The sequence below is a fragment of the Melospiza melodia genome, unplaced genomic scaffold (genome assembly GCF_035770615.1).
Source record: "Melospiza melodia melodia isolate bMelMel2 unplaced genomic scaffold, bMelMel2.pri scaffold_413, whole genome shotgun sequence".
Taxonomy (NCBI): Eukaryota; Metazoa; Chordata; class Aves; order Passeriformes; family Passerellidae; genus Melospiza; species Melospiza melodia.
Genome location: NW_026948734.1, coordinates 24,331 through 40,261, shown reverse-complemented (window position 1 = coordinate 40,261; position 15,931 = coordinate 24,331). Strand labels below are relative to the sequence as shown.

At 51.9% G+C, this 15,931-nt stretch overlaps 1 protein-coding gene across 1 annotated transcript in view; it reads right to left on the bottom strand.

The window, feature by feature from the left end:
- Positions 1-3,090: 3,090 nt before the first annotated feature.
- Positions 3,091-15,931, bottom strand: part of LOC134434556 (phosphoribosylformylglycinamidine synthase-like) — a 35,965-nt gene continuing 23,124 nt past the window's right edge. Inside the window, 8 exon segments of the mRNA XM_063183225.1 lie at positions 3,091-3,119; positions 3,237-3,371; positions 6,555-6,669; positions 10,631-10,722; positions 12,269-12,419; positions 12,421-12,473; positions 14,334-14,339; positions 14,439-14,585. Coding sequence (XP_063039295.1) covers positions 3,091-3,119; positions 3,237-3,371; positions 6,555-6,669; positions 10,631-10,722; positions 12,269-12,419; positions 12,421-12,473; positions 14,334-14,339; positions 14,439-14,585 — 728 coding nt within the window.

The following is a 15,931-nucleotide window of genomic DNA, read 5'->3' as shown; positions in this document are numbered from 1 at the left end:
CCACGAGAGATGGCACCCAGGGTCACCACAGTGTCACCACAGGGTCACCACAGTGTCACCAGGGGGGTGGCAGCGAGGGGACACCTTGGGGACAGAAACCCCACAGGGACAAAGGTGGGGACACGTTCTGCTCCAGGGCCACCGCCGCCGCCAGGCCCGGGGAGGTGACATCTGCCAGGGAGAGATGGCACCCAGGGTCATCAGAGTGTCACCAGGGTGTCCCCAGAGTGTCACCAGAGGGTCACCAGGGGGGTGGCAGCGAGGGGACATCGAGGGGACAGAAACCCCAAGGGGGAAACCCCAAAGGGACAAAGGTGGGGACACCTCAGGGACACTTCTGGGGACACCTCTGAGTCCCCACTTGGACCATGGGGCTGTCACCTGTCATGGGAGGGACACCAGAGGGTCACCAGAGTGCCACCAGGGGGGGTGGCAGCGAGGGGACACCTTGGGGACAGAAACCCCAAAGGGACAAAGTCTGGGGACACATTCCGCTCCAGGGCCACCGCCGCCAACGGGCCCCGGGGAGGTGACATCTGCCAGGGAGGGACACCACAGTGTCACCACAGTGTCACCACAGTGTCACCACAGTGTCACCAGGGCTTGGGGACATCGAGGGGGACACCTTGGGGACAGAAACCCCAAGGGGAAACCCCAAAGGGACAAAGGTGGGGACACGTTCTGCTCCAGGGCCACCGCCGCCAACGGGCCCGGGGAGGTGACATCTGCCAGGGAGGGACACCAGAGTGTCACCAGAGTGTCACCAAGGGGGGTGGCATCGAGGGGACACCTTGGGGACAGAAACCCCAAAGGGACAAAGGTGGGGACACGTTCCGCTCCAGGGCCACCGCCGCCGCCGGGCCCGGGGAGGCGCCATCTGCCACGAGAGATGGCACCCAGGGTCACCACAGGGTCACCAGAGGGTCACCAGAGTGTCACCAGGGGGGTGGCAGCGAGGGGACACCTTGGGGACAGAAACCCCAAAGGGACAAAGGTGGGGACACGTTCCGCTCCAGGGCCACCGCGGGGACGGGGCCCGGGGAGGCGACATCTGCCGGGAGAGATGGCACCCAGGGTCACCACAGGGTCACCAGAGTGTCACCAGAGTGTCACCAGAGTGTCACCAGAGTGTCACCAGAGTGTCACCAGGGTGTCACCAGAGTGTCACCAGAGTGTCACCAGGGGGGGTGGCAGCGAGGGGACACCTTGGGGACAGAAACCCAAAGGGACAAAGGTGGGGACACGTTCCGCTCCAGGGCCACCGCTGCCACCGGGGCCCGGGGAGGTGACATCTGCCACGAGAGATGGCACCCAGGGTCACCACAGGGTCACAACAGGGTCACCAGGGGGGTGACATCGAGGGGGACAACCCCAGAAGAGAAACCCCAAAGGGAAACCCCAAAGGGACAAAGGTGGGGACACTGCTGGGGGACACCTTTGGGGACACCTCAGATGACACAGGTGACACACAGGTGACACACACAGGTGACACACAGGCGACATTGGGGTGACACAGGTGGCACACAGGCGACACACAGGTGACACACAGGTGACACACACAGGTGACACTCAGGTGACACAGGTGACACAGGTGGCACACAGAGGTGACAGGTGACACAGGTGACACACAGGTGACATTGGGGTGACACAGGTGACACACAGGTGACATTGGGGTGACACACAGGTGACATTGGGGTGACACTGACCTGTCCCCACCCAGCCCAGCAGCGCCATCAGCTGGCAGCCGTTGCACACGCCCAGGCTGAACGTGTCACACAGGGGACATTGGGGTGACACTGGGGTGACACAGGTGACACACAGGTGACATTGGGGTGACACAGGTGTCCCTCACCTGTCCCCACCCAGCCCAGCAGCGCCATCAGCTGGCAGCCGTTGCACACGCCCAGGCTGAGCGTGTCACACAGGGGACATTGGGGTGACATTGGGGTGACATTGGGGTGACATTGGGGTGACACAGGTGACACAGGTGACACACAGGTGACACAGGTGACACTGACCTGTCCCCACCCAGCCCAGCAGCGCCATCAGCTGGCAGCCGTTGCACACGCCCAGGCTGAGCGTGTCACACAGGGGACATTGGGGGTGACACAGGTGACACACAGGTGACACAGGTGACACACACAGGTGACATTGGGGTGACACAGGTGACACACACAGGTGACATTGGGGTGACACACAGGTGACATTGGGGTGACACTGACCTGTCCCCACCCAGCCCAGCAGCGCCATCAGCTGGCAGCCGTTGCACACGCCCAGGCTGAACGTGTCACACAGGGGACATTGGGGTGACATTGGGGTGACACAGGTGACACACAGGTGACATTGGGGTGACACACAGGTGACATTGGGGTGACATTGGGGTGACATTGGGGTGTCCCTCACCTGTCCCCACCCAGCCCAGCAGCGCCATCAGCTGGCAGCCGTTGCACACGCCCAGGCTGAGCGTGTCACACAGGGGACATTGGGGTGACATTGGGGTGACATTGGGGTGACACAGGTGACACAGGTGACACACAGGTGACACTGACCTGTCCCCCACCCAGCCCAGCAGCGCCATCAGCTGGCAGCCGTTGCACACGCCCAGGCTGAGCGTGTCACACAGGGGACATTGGGGTGACACTGGGGTGACATTGGGGTGACATTGGGGTGACACACAGGTGACATTGGGGTGACACACAGGTGACACAGGTGACACACACAGGTGACACTGACCTGTCCCCACCCAGCCCAGCAGCGCCATCAGCTGGCAGCCGTTGCACACGCCCAGGCTGAACGTGTCACACAGGGGACATTGGGGTGACATTGGGGTGACACACAGGTGACATTGGGGTGACATTGGGGTGACATTGGGGTGTCCCTCACCTGTCCCCACCCAGCCCAGCAGCGCCATCAGCTGGCAGCCGTTGCACACGCCCAGGCTGAGCGTGTCACACAGGGGACATTGGGGTGATATTGGGGTGACACACAGGTGACACAGGTGACACAGGTGACACAGGTGACACACACAGGTGACATTGGGGTGACATTGGGGTGACACTGACCTGTCCCCCACCCAGCCCAGCAGCGCCATCAGCTGGCAGCCGTTGCACACGCCCAGGCTGAGCGTGTCACACAGGGGACATTGGGGTGACATTGGGGTGACATTGGGGTGTCAATTGGGGTGACATTGGGGTGACACAGGTGACACACACAGGTGACATTGGGGTGACACTGACCTGTCCCCACCCAGCCCAGCAGCGCCATCAGCTGGCAGCCGTTGCACACGCCCAGGCTGAACGTGTCCGGCCGCGTGCGGAATCGCTCCAGCTCCGAGCGGACGCGGGCGTTGAAGAGGATGGAGGCGGCCCAGCCTGGGGAGAATAACGGGGGCAAAAAGGGGGAAATCGGGAAAAAAATTGGGTTAAAAATGGGAAAAATAGGGGGAAAATAGTGAGGAATTATGGGGAAATAATTGGGGGAATAATGGGGAAAAAATGCGGGAATAAGGGGGGGAAACGGGGGGGGGAAAATGGGAAAAAATTTGGGATAAAAAATGGGGAATAATGGGGAGATTAATGGGGGAAAATGGGGGGGGAAATGGGAAAAAAATTGGGATAAAAATGGGGAATAATGGGGAAATAATGGGGAAAAAATGGGGGAAATGGGGGAAAAATGGGGGATAATGGGGAAAATAATGGGGGAAAATTGGAAAAATAATGGGAAATTAATGGGGGAAATAATGGGGGGAAATGGGGGAAGAATGCAGAAAAAATGGGGGAAAAATGGGGAAATAATTGGGAAAATGGGGGGGAAATAATGGGGAAATTGGGAAAATTTGGGATAAAAATGGGGGGAAATAATGAGAAATTATGGGGAAAATGGGGAAATAACTGGGGGAATAATGGGGGGAAATGGGGAAATTAGTGGGGGATAATGGGGGAAAATGGGAAAAGATTTGGGATAAAAATGGGGAAAAATAGGGGAAAATAATGAGAAATTATGGGGAAATAATTGGGGGAATAATGGGGAAAAATGCGGGAATAATGGGGGGAAATGGGGGGGAAATGGGAAAAAAAAATTGGGATAAAAATGGGGAATAATGGGAAAAAATGGGGGGAAAAATGGGGGATAATGGGGAAAAAATGGGGGGAAAAATGGGGAATAATGGGAAAAGTAATGGGGGATAATGGGGAAATAATTGGGAAAATGGGGGGACAAATGGGGAAATAGGGAAAATTTGGGTTAAAAATGGGGAAAATTTGGGATAAAAATGGGGGAAATAATGAGAAATTATGGGGAAAACGGGGAAATAACTGGGGGAATAATGGGGGGAAATGGGGAAATTAGTGGGGGATAATGGGGGAAAATGGGAAAAGATTTGGGATAAAAATGGGAAAAATTGGGATGAAAATGGGGAAAAATAGGGGAAAATAATGAGAAATTATGGGGAAATAATTGGGGGAATAATGGGGAAAAATGCGGGAATAATGGGGGGAAATGGGGGGGAAAATGGGAAAAAAATTGGGATAAATATGAGGAATAATGGGGAAATAATGGGGAAAAAATGGGGAATAATGGGGAAATAACTGGGAAAATGGGGGGACAAATGGGGAAATAGGGAAAATTTGGGATAAAAATGGGGAAAATTTGGGATAAAAATGGGGAAAAATGGGGGGAAATAATGAGAAATTACAGGGGAAAAAGGGGAAATAATTGGGGGAATAATGGGGAAATTAATGGGGAAATTAATGGGGGAAAATGGGAAAAAATTTGGGATAAAAATGGGGAATAATGGGGGATAACGGGGAAAAATGGAGGGAAAATAATGGGAAATTCATGGGGAAATTGGGAAAATTTGGGTTAATAATGGGGAAAATTTGGGTTAAAAATGGGGAATAATGGGGAAATAATGGGGGAAAATGGGGGATAATGGGGAAATGAATGGGGAAAAATGGGGAAATAATTGGGAAAATGGGGGGAAAATAATGGGGAAATTCATGGGGAAATTGGGAAAATTGGGGAAAGAAGGAGGGAAAAACCGGGAAATTGGGAAAATTCTTTGGGGTTTTTTTCCCTGGTTTTGCAAAATGTCAGTTTTTAGGATTTTGGGGGATTTTTGGGGTATTTTTGTGGGATTTTTTGGGGATTTTTTGGTGGATTTTAATGGAATTTTTTAGGATTTATTCCACCTTTTTGCAGAATTCGGCTTTTTAGGATTTTGAGGGATTTTTTGTGGGATTTTTTTAAGATTTTTTGGTGGATTTTTATGGAATTTTTTAGGATTTATTCCACCTTTTTGCGGAATTGGGGTTTTTAGGATTTTGGGGATTTTTTGGGGGCGGTTTTTGGGGTTCCAGACCCACCTTTGGCTGAAGCCCCAAACTCCTCAGGGAGGAGTCATTTTTGGGGTTGTTTATGGAATTTTCTTTTGGTGGGATTTTCTTTTTTTTTAGGATTTTGGGGGATTTTTGGGGGATTTTTGGGGTTTTTTTTTGGTGGGATTTTTCTGAGATTTTTTGGTGCATTTTTATGGAATTTTTTTGGATTTATTCTCCCTTTTTGCAGAATTCGGCTTTTTAGGATTTTGAGGGATTTTTTGTGGGATTTTTTTAAGATTTTTTGGTGGATTTTTATGGAATTTTTTAGGATTTATTCCACCTTTTTGCAGAATTGGGGTTTTTAGGATTTTGGGGATTTTTGGGGGCGGTTTTTGGGGTTCCAGACCCACCTTTGGCTGAAGCCCCAAACTCCTCAGGGAGGAGTCATTTTTGGGGTTGTTTATGGGATTTTTTTTTGGTGGGATTTTCTTTTTTTTAGGATTTTTGTGGATTTTTGGGGGATTTTTGGGGTTTTTTTTTGGTGGGATTTTTCTGAGATTTTTTGGTGCATTTTTATGGAATTTTTTTGGATTTATTCCCCCTTTTTGCAGAATTCGGCTTTTTAGGATTTTGGGGGATTTTTTGTGGGATTTTTTTAAGATTTTTTGGTGGATTTTTATGGAATTTTTTAGGATTTATTCCACCTTTTTGCAGAATTGGGGTTTTTAGGATTTTGGGGATTTTTGGGGGCGGTTTTTGGGGTTCCAGACCCACGTTTGGCTGAAGCCTCAAACTCCTCAGGGAGGAGCCATTTTTGGGGTTGTTTATGGGATTTTTTTTTTTTGGTGGGATTTTCTTTTTTTTAGGATTTTTGTGGATTTTTGGGGGATTTTTGGGGTTTTTTTTTTTTGTGGGATTTTTCTGAGATTTTTTGGTGGATTTTTATGGAATTTGTTAGGGTTTATTCCCCCTTTTTGCAGAATTCGGGTTTTTAGGATTTTGGGGATTTTTTGGGGCGTTTTTTGGGGTTGTTTATGGGATTTTTTTTTTTTTGGTGGATTTTCTCTTTTTTTTAGGATTTTTGTGGATTTTTTGGGGGATTTTTTGGAGTTTTTTGATGGATTTTAATGGAATTTTTTAGGATTTATTCCCCCTTTTTGCGGAATTGGGGTTTTTAGGATTTTGGGGGTTTTTTGGGGCGGTTTTTTGGGGCGTTTTTTGGGGTTGCAGACCCACCTTTAGCCGAGCCCAGCACGTCGGCGTAGCTGAAGCCGCCCACGAAAGCGAGACCCCGGAACCCGTCCAGGGAGGCCGAGCCTGAGCAAAGGTCCTGGGTGGTCACATCCCACACCTGGGAACCCCAAAATCCCCTGGTTAGACCCCAAAAATAAACCCAAAACCAACCCCAAAAACTCCAGTGAGACCCCAAAAATAAACCCAAAATTCACCCCAAAGAAATACCCAAAACCAACAGCAAAAATCCTGGTCAGACCCCAGAAATGAACCCGAAAATGAACCCCAAAATCCCCTGGTTAGATCCCAAAAATAAACCCAAAAATAAACCCAAAAATAAACCCAAAAAATCCCGGTTAGACCCCCAAAAAAAAAAACCCAAAAATCCTGGTCAGACCCCAAAAATAAACCCAAAATAAGCCCAAAAAACTCCCCCAAATCTACCCCAAAAAACCCCGGTTAGACCCCAAAAATAAATCCAAAACCGACCCCAAAAAACCCGGTCAGACCCCCAAAAATAAACCCAAAAATAAACACAAAAACCCGGTTAGACCCCAAAAATAAACCCAAAAACCCCGGTCAGACCCCAAAAATAAACCCAAAATAAGCCCCAAAAAAACCCCAAATCTACCCCAAAACCACCCCAAAAACACCGTCAGACCCCAAAAATAAACCCAAAAATAAACCCAAAAATAAACCCCAAAAACCCCGGTCAGACCCTAAAAATAAACCCAAAAATAAACCCAAAACTGAACCCAAAAAACCCCGGTTAGACCCCAAAAATAAACCCAAAGATAAACACAAAAACCCCGGTCAGACCCCAAAAAATAAACCCAAAAATAAACACAAAACTGAACCCAAAAAACCCCGGTTAGACCCCAAAAATAAACCCAAAAATAAACCCAAAACTGAACCCAAAAATCCCGGTCAGACCCCAAAAATAAACCCAAAAATAAACACAAAAAACCCCAGTCAGACCCCAAAAATAAACCCAAAAATAAACCCAAAACTGAACCCAAAAACCCCGGTCAGACACCAAAAATAAACCCAAAAATAAACACAAAACTGAACCCAAAAAACTCCGGTTAGACCCCAAAAATGAACCCAAAAATAAACCCAAAAATAAACCCAAAAACCCCGGTCAGACCCCAAAAATAAACCCAAAGATAAACACAAAAACCTCCCCCAAATCTACCACAAAACTCCCACAAAAACCCCAGTCAGACCCCAAAAATAAACCCAAAATAAGCCCCAAAAAAACCCCAAATCTACCCCAAAACCACCCCAAAAAACACCGGTCAGACCCCAAAAATAAACCCAAAAATAAACCCAAAAATAAACCCCAAAAACCCCGGTCAGACCCTAAAAATAAACCCAAAAATAAACCCAAAACTGAACCCAAAAAACCCCGGTTAGACCCCAAAAATAAACCCAAAGATAAACACAAAAACCCCGGTCAGACCCCAAAAATAAACCCAAAAATAAACACAAAAATAAACACAAAAAACCCGGTTAGACCCCAAAAATAAACGCAAAAATAAACCCAAAAACCCGGTTAGACCCCAAAAATAAACCCAAAAATAAACCCATAAATAAACCCAAAAATCCCCGTCAGACCCCAAAAATGAACCCAAAAATAAACCCAAAAATAAACACAAAAAACCCCGGTCAGACCCCAAAAATGAACCCAAAAATAAACACAAAACTGAACCCAAAAATCCCGGTCAGACCCCAAAAATAAACCCAAAAATAAACACAAAAAACCCCGGTCAGACACCAAAAATAAACACAAACCTGAACCCAAAAAACCGTGGTCAGACCCCAAAAATAAACCCAAAAATAAACACAAAAATAAACCCAAAAACCCCGGTCAGACCCCAAAAATGAACCCAAAAATAAACACAAAAACCCGGTTAGACCCCAAAAATAAACCCAAAAAACCCCCGGTCAGACACCAAAAATAAACCCAAAGATAAACACAAAAACCTCCCCCAAATCTACCACAAAACCACCCCAAAAACCCCGGTCACACCCCAAAAATGAACCCAAAACTGAACCCCAAAAATAAACCCAAAACCACCCCAAAAATCCCGGTCAGACCCCAAAAATAAACCCCAAACCAACCCCAAAAAAACCCCAAATCCACCCAAATTTGGGGTCCCAGGTGTGGTTTTGGGGTTCCCAAGTGGTTTTGGGGTCATTTCTGGGTGTTTTGGGCTCATTTTGGGATCATTCCTGGGTGTTTTGGGGTCCCCGGATACTTTTGGGGTCACTTGGGGTGGTTTTGGGCTGGTTTTGGGGTGTTTTGGGGTGTTTTTGGGGTGTTTTGGGCTGGTTTTGGGTTGTTTTGGGCTGGTTTTGGGGTGTTTTGGGGTGTTTCAGGGGTGTTTTTGGGGTGTTTTGGGCTGGTTTTGGGGTGTTTTGGGGTGTTTTTGGGCTGGTTTTGGGGTGGTTTTGGGGTGTTTTGGGGTGATTTGGGGTGGTTTTGGGGTGGTTTTGGGGTGTTTTGGGGTGGTTTTGGGGTGGTTTTGGGGTGTTTTGGGGTGTTTTGGGGTGTTTTGGGGTGGTTTTGGGGTGTTTTGGGGGTGTTTTGGGGTGTTTTGGGGTGGTTTTGGGGTGGTTTTGGGGTGACTTGGGGTGGTTTTGGGGTGGTTTTGGGGTGTTTTGGGGTGGTTTTGGGGTGGTTTTGGGGTGGTTTTGGGGTGGTTTTGGGGTGTTTTTGGGGTGGTTTTGGGGTGGTTTTGGGGTGTTTTGGGGTGTTTTGGGGTGGTTTTGGGGTGGTTTTGGGGTGTTTTGGGGTGGTTTTGGGGTGTTTTGGGGTGTTTTGGGGGTGTTTTGGGGTGTTTTGGGGTGTTTTTGGGGTGTTTCAGGGTGCTTTTGTGCTGGTTTTTGGGTGTTTCAGGAGGGTGTTTTGGGGGTGGTTTTGGGCTGTTTTGGGCTGTTTTGGGGTGTTCTGGGTGTTTCAGGCTGCTTTTGGCGTGTTTTAGGGTGTTTTTGGGATGTTTCAGGGTGGTTTTTTTGGGGTGTTTTGGTTGTTTTTGGGGTGTTTTTAGGGTATTTCATGGTGGTTTTGGGGTGTTTTTGCGGTGTTTTTGGGGTGTTCCAGGGAGTTTTTGGGGTGTTTTAGGGTGTTTCGGGGTGGTTTTGGGGCTGTTTTTGGGGTGTTTCAGGGTGTTTTGGGGTGGTTTTGGGCTGTTTTTGCGGTGTTTCAGAGTGTTTCAGGGTGTTTTTGGGGCTGTTTTTGGGTGTTTTGGGCTGGTTTTGGGGTGTTTCAGGGTGTTTTTGGGCTGGTTTTGGGGTGTTTCAGGGGTGTTTTTGGGGTGTTTTGGGGTGTTTTGGGGTGTTTTTGGGCTGGTTTTGGGGTGTTTTGGGGTGTTTTTGGGGTGTTTCAGGGTGCTTTTGTGCTGGTTTTTGGGTGTTTCAGGGTGTTTTGGGGGTGGTTTTGGGCTGTTTTGGGGTGTTCTGGGTGTTTCAGGCTGCTTTTGGCGTGTTTTAGGGTGTTTTTGGGATGTTTCAGGGTGGTTTTTTTGGGGTGTTTTGGTTGTTTTCGGGGTGTTTTTAGGGTATTTCATGGTGGTTTGGGGGTGTTTTTGCGGTGTTTTTGGGGTGTTCCAGGGAGTTTTTGGGGTGTTTTAGGGTGTTTCGGGGTGGTTTTAGGGCTGTTTTTGGGGTGTTTCAGGGTGTTTTGGGGTGGTTTTGGGCTGTTTTTGCGGTGTTTCAGAGTGTTTCAGGGTGTTTTTGGGGTGTTTCAGGGTGTTTTTGGGGCTGTTTTTGGGTGTTTTGGGCTGGTTTTGGGGTGTTTCAGGGTGTTTTTGGGCTGGTTTTGGGGTGTTTCAGGGGTGTTTTTTGGGTGTTCCAGGGTGTTTTTGGGGTGTTTTGGGGTGTTTTTGGGGTGTTTTTGGCTGTTTTTGGGCTGGTTTTGGGGTGCTTTTGGGGTGTTTTGGGCTGTTTTTAGGGTGTTTCAGGGTGTTTTGGGGTGTTTCTGGGCTGGTTTTGGGCTGTTTTTGGGTGTTTCAGAGTGTTCCAGGGTGTTTTTGGGGTGTTTTTGGGGTGTTTTGGGGTGTTTTTGGGTGTCTCACCTGGAAGCCGGCCATGGCGAAGGCTGCGGCCATCTCGCGGTCGCCGTTGCTGCCCTCCTCCCTCAGCACGGCCACGCGCGGCCCCGGCAGCTCTGGGGCACCCCAAAAATCGGCACCGGCACCCCCAAAAACCCCAGAACTGCTCCCAAATCCCACAGACCCCAAATAACCCCCCAAAAAACCCCCAAATCCTACAAAAATCCCATTAAAACCCCATAAAAACCACACAAACTCTTCAGGTGCCTCTGGGGGACCCCAAAAATCGGCACCGGCACCCCCAAAAACCCCAAAACTGCCCCCAAATCCCACAGACACCAAATGACCCTCAAAAAAACCCCAAAATCCTATAAAATCCCACCGAAAATCCCATAAAAATCCCACTAAATCCCATAAAAATCCCATTAAATCCCATAAAAATCCCATTAAAACTCACAAAAATCCCATTAAATCCCATAAAAATCCCATTAAAACCCCGCAGACCCTTCAGGCAGCTCTGGGGACCCCAAAACTCGGCACCGGCACCCCCAAAAACCCCAGAACTGCCCCCAAATCCCACAGACCCCAAATAACCCCCCCCAAAAAACCCCAAAATCCTATAAAATCCCACCAAAAATCCCATAAAAATCCCATTAAAACCCATAAAAATCCCATTAAATCCCATAAAAATCCCATTAAACCCATAAAAATCCCATTAAAACCCCGCAGACCCTTCAGGCAGCTCTGGGGGACGCCAAAACTCGGCACCGGCACCCCCAAAAACCCCGAAACTGCCCCCAAATCCCACAGACACCAAATGACCCCAAAAAAAAACCCCAAAATCCTATAAAATTCCACCGAGAATCCCATAAAAATCCCATTAAAACTCACAAAAATCCCATTAAATCCCACAAAAATCCCATTAAAACTCACAAAAATCCCATTAAAACCCACAAAATTCCCATTAAATCCCATAAAAATCCCATTAAATCCCTCAAAAATCCCATTAAAACCCCGCAGACCCTTCAGGCAGCTCTGGGGGACCCCAAAACTCGGCACCGGCACCCCCAGAAAATGCCCAAAATGCCAAATGCCCAAATGTCCCCAATGTCCCCAACCCCCCCCAATGTCCCCAATCCCCCCAATGTCCCCAAATGTCCCCACTGTCCCCAGTGTCCCCAATGTCCCCCAATGTCCCCAGTGTCACCATTGTGTCCCCCATGTCCCAAATGTCCCCCCAGTGTCCCCAATGTCCCCAATGTCCCCCCAGCGTCCCCACTGTCCCCAATGTCCCCAATGCCCAGAATGTCCTCAACCACCCCACTGTCCCCAATCCCCCCAATGTCCCCAATGTCCCCACTGTCCCCAATGTCCCCAGTGTCCCCATTAATGTCCCCAATGTCCCCAGTGTCCCCAACTTCCCCAGTGTCACCATTGTGTCCCCCATGTCCCAAATGTCCCCCCAATGTCCCCAAATGTCCCCAATGTCCCCAGCATCCCCAATGTCCCCAATGTCCCCAATGTGTCCCCAATGTCCCCCCACTGTCCCCACTGTCCCCAATCCCCAGAATGTCCTCAACCACCCCAATGTCCCCAATCCCCCCAATGTCCCCAAATGTCCCCAATGTCCCTCAATGTCCCCGCTGTCCCCAGCGTCCCCACCCATGCTCCGCGCCACCGGTGCCACGTAGTCGGGGTCGAAGGTGACGCTGAACTCGGGTCCCCAGCGCGTCGCCAGGTCCTGCTGCTCCTGCTCCACGCAGGCCGGCGTGGCCTGCAGCCGCTCCAGCTGGAAACTCGTCTGCTCCCAAACGTCCCCTGAGGTCCCCGACGGGCTCGGCCAGCACCTCCTGGCCACCCACGGTCACTGTCACCTGCGGGGACAGCATTGGGGACACTGAGGACATTGGGGACACTGGGGACATTGGGGACATTGGGGACAATGGGGACACTGGGGACACTGGAGACATTGAGGACATTGGAGACATTGGGGACACTGAGGGACATTGGGGACATTGGGGACATTGGGGACACTGGGGACACTGGAGACATTGAGGACATTGGGGACATTGGGGACACTGGGGACACTGGAGACATTGAGGACATTGGGGACATTGGGGACATTTGGGACATTGAGAACATTGAGGCACACTGGGGACATTGGGGACATTGAGGACACTGGGGACATTGGGGACACTGAGGGACATTGGGGACGCTGAGGGACATTGGGGACATTGAGAACATTGGGGTTTGAGGACATTGGGGACATTGAGGACACTGGGGACATTGGGGACATTGGAGACATTGAGGACATTGGGGACATTGGGGTTTGAGAACATTGGGGACATTGAGAACACTGAGGGACATTGGGGGACGTTGGGGACATTGAGAACATTGGGGTTTGAGAACATTGGGGACACTGAGGGACATTGGGGACATTGGGGACATTGGGACATGGGACGATGCTATGGTGGCACTGGGCTTTGGGGACGCTGAGGGACACTGAGGGACACTGAGGGACACTGAGGGACAGGGACTCGTCTGCTCCCAAACGTCCCTGAGGTCCCCAAGGGGCTCGGCCAGCACCTCCTGGCCACCCACGGTCACTGTCACCTGCGGGGACATCGGGGACATCGGGATATGGGACACTGGAATGGTGGCACCTGGATTTGGGGACACCGAGATCTCGGACCCTGAGGACATTGAGGACATTGAGGGACATTGAGGGACATTGGGGTTTGAGGACATTGGGGACATTGGGGACATTGAGGACATTGGGGACATTGGGGACATTGGGGACATTGGGATTTGAGAACACTGGGGACATTGAGGGACACTGGGGACATCGAGACCTGGGACCCTGAGGACATTGAGGGACACCAAGGACATGGACAACATTGGGGACACCGAGGGACATTGGGGACATTGGGGACATTGAGGGACATTGGGGACATTGAGGGACATTGGGGACATTGAGGACACTGGGACATGGTGACATAGGGACAGGAGACCCAGCCACTGTCACCTGCCAGGGACACTTAAGGACATGGGGACAACAAGGGACAATGGGGACAGCAACAACAAGACAAAGCCACCACCGCCCACCCCGAGGCACAGAGCCACCTCCTGTCCCCTGTCCCCAAACCCCCCCCAATGTCACCAATGTCCCCAAACCCCCCCAATGTCACCAATCCGCACAATGTCCCCATTGTCCCCAATGTCCTCTCTGTCCTTGATGTCCCCGATGTCCCGAAACCACCTCAATGTCCTCAATGTCCCCAATCCCTCCAGTGTCCTGATTGTCCCCAACCCCCAATTGTCCCCCTGTCCCCAATGTCCCCAATCCCCCCAATGTCCCGAATGTCCCCAATCCCTCCAATGTCCCCCTGTCCCCAATGTCCCCAATCCCCCAATGTCCTGAATGTCCCCAATCCCTCCAATGTCCTGAATGTCCCCAATCTCCCAAATGTCCCCAGTGTCCCCAAACCCCCTCAATGTCCCCAATGTCCTCAAAGTCCCCAATCCCCAAATGCCCCCAACCTCCCCAGCATCCCCAACGTCCCCCATGTCCCCAATGTCCCCAACCCCCTCGATGTCCCCAATGTCCCCCAGTTTCCCCAGCGCCCCCCAATGTCCTCAACCCCCTCAAATGTCCCCAATGTCCCCAATGTCCCCAACCCCCCCACTGTACCCAAATCCCCCCACTGTCCCCAATATCCCCAATGACCCCTCACTGTCCCCAATGTCCCCCAATATCCCCAAATCCCCCCAATGTCCCCAATGTCCCCAATCCCCCCCCCCGCTGTCCCCAGTGTCCCCAGTGTCCCCTCACCATGGCGCGGGGGGCCGTAGGGGCCGCTGTGGCCGATGGGGACACAGGTGACGCCGGCGTCCTGGTAGCGGCGGCACACGGGGACGGCGGCCGCGGCCGGGACCTCGAGCAGCAGGGCCGGCTCCTCGGCAAAGAGCAGCGCCAGCGCTGGGGACAGTCAGGGGACATTGGGGACACTGGGGACACTGGGGACATTGGGGACAGTCAGGGGACAGTGGGGACACTGGGGACACTGGGGGGATTGGGGACATTGGGGACAGTGGGGACATTGGGGACAGTGGGGACCTCGAGCAGCAGGGCCGGCTCCTCGGCAAAGAGCAGCGCCAGCGCTGGGGACAGTCAGGGGACATTGGGGACACTGGGGACACTGGGGGGGTTGGGGACATTGGGGACACTGGGGACAGTGGGGACACTGGGGGATTGGGGACATTGGGGGGTTTGGGGACACTGGGGACACTGGGGACATTGGGGACAGTGGGGACCTCGAGCAGCAGGGCCGGCTCCTCGGCAAAGAGCAGCGCCAGCGCTGGGGACAGTCAGGGGACAATGGGGACACTGGGGACACTGGGGACATTGGGGACATTGGGGGGTTTGGGGACACTGGGGACATTGGGGACACTGGGGGGATTGGGGACATTGGGGACAGTGGGGGACAGTGGGGACAGTGGGGGACATTGGGGGGTTTGGGAGGATTGGGGACATTGGGGGCATTGGGGACAGTGAGGGGACATTGCGAGGACTGGGGACACTGGGGACACTGGGGACACTGGGGACATTGGGGACAGTGCGGGGTTTGGGGACATTGGGGACATTGGGGGGTTTGGGGACATTGGGGACATTGGGGACATTGGGGGGTTTGGGGACATTGGGGACATTGGGGACAGTGGGGACATTGGGGCCATTGGGGACATTGGGGACAGTGGGGACACTGGGGGCATTGGGGACAGTGGGGACATTGGGGACAGTGGGGACGGTGGGGACATTATGGGGGTTTAGGGACATTGGGGAAATTGGGGGGATTCGGAGGATTGGGGACAGTGGGGACAGTGGGGACAGTGGGGACCTCGAGCAGCAGGGCCGGCTCCTCAGGAAAGAGCAGCGCCAGCGCTGGGGACAGTCAGGGGACATTGGGGACATTGGGGACACTGGGGGGGTTGGGGACATTGGGGACAGTGGGGACAGTGGGGACACTGGGGACAGTGGGGGGTTTGGGGACATTGGGGGGATTGGGGACTTTGGGGACATTGGGGACACTGGGAGGGTTGGGGACATTGGGGACACTGGGGACACTGGGGACATTGGGGACACTGGGGACACTGGGGACAGTGAGCAGGCATTGGGGACATTGGGGGCATTGGGGACATTGGGGACATTGGGGACACTGGGAGGGTTGGGAGGATTGGGGACATTGGGGACATTGGGGACACTGGGGACAGTGGGGGGTTTGGGGACAGTGGGGACATTGAGGACATTGGGGACACTGGGGGGTTTGG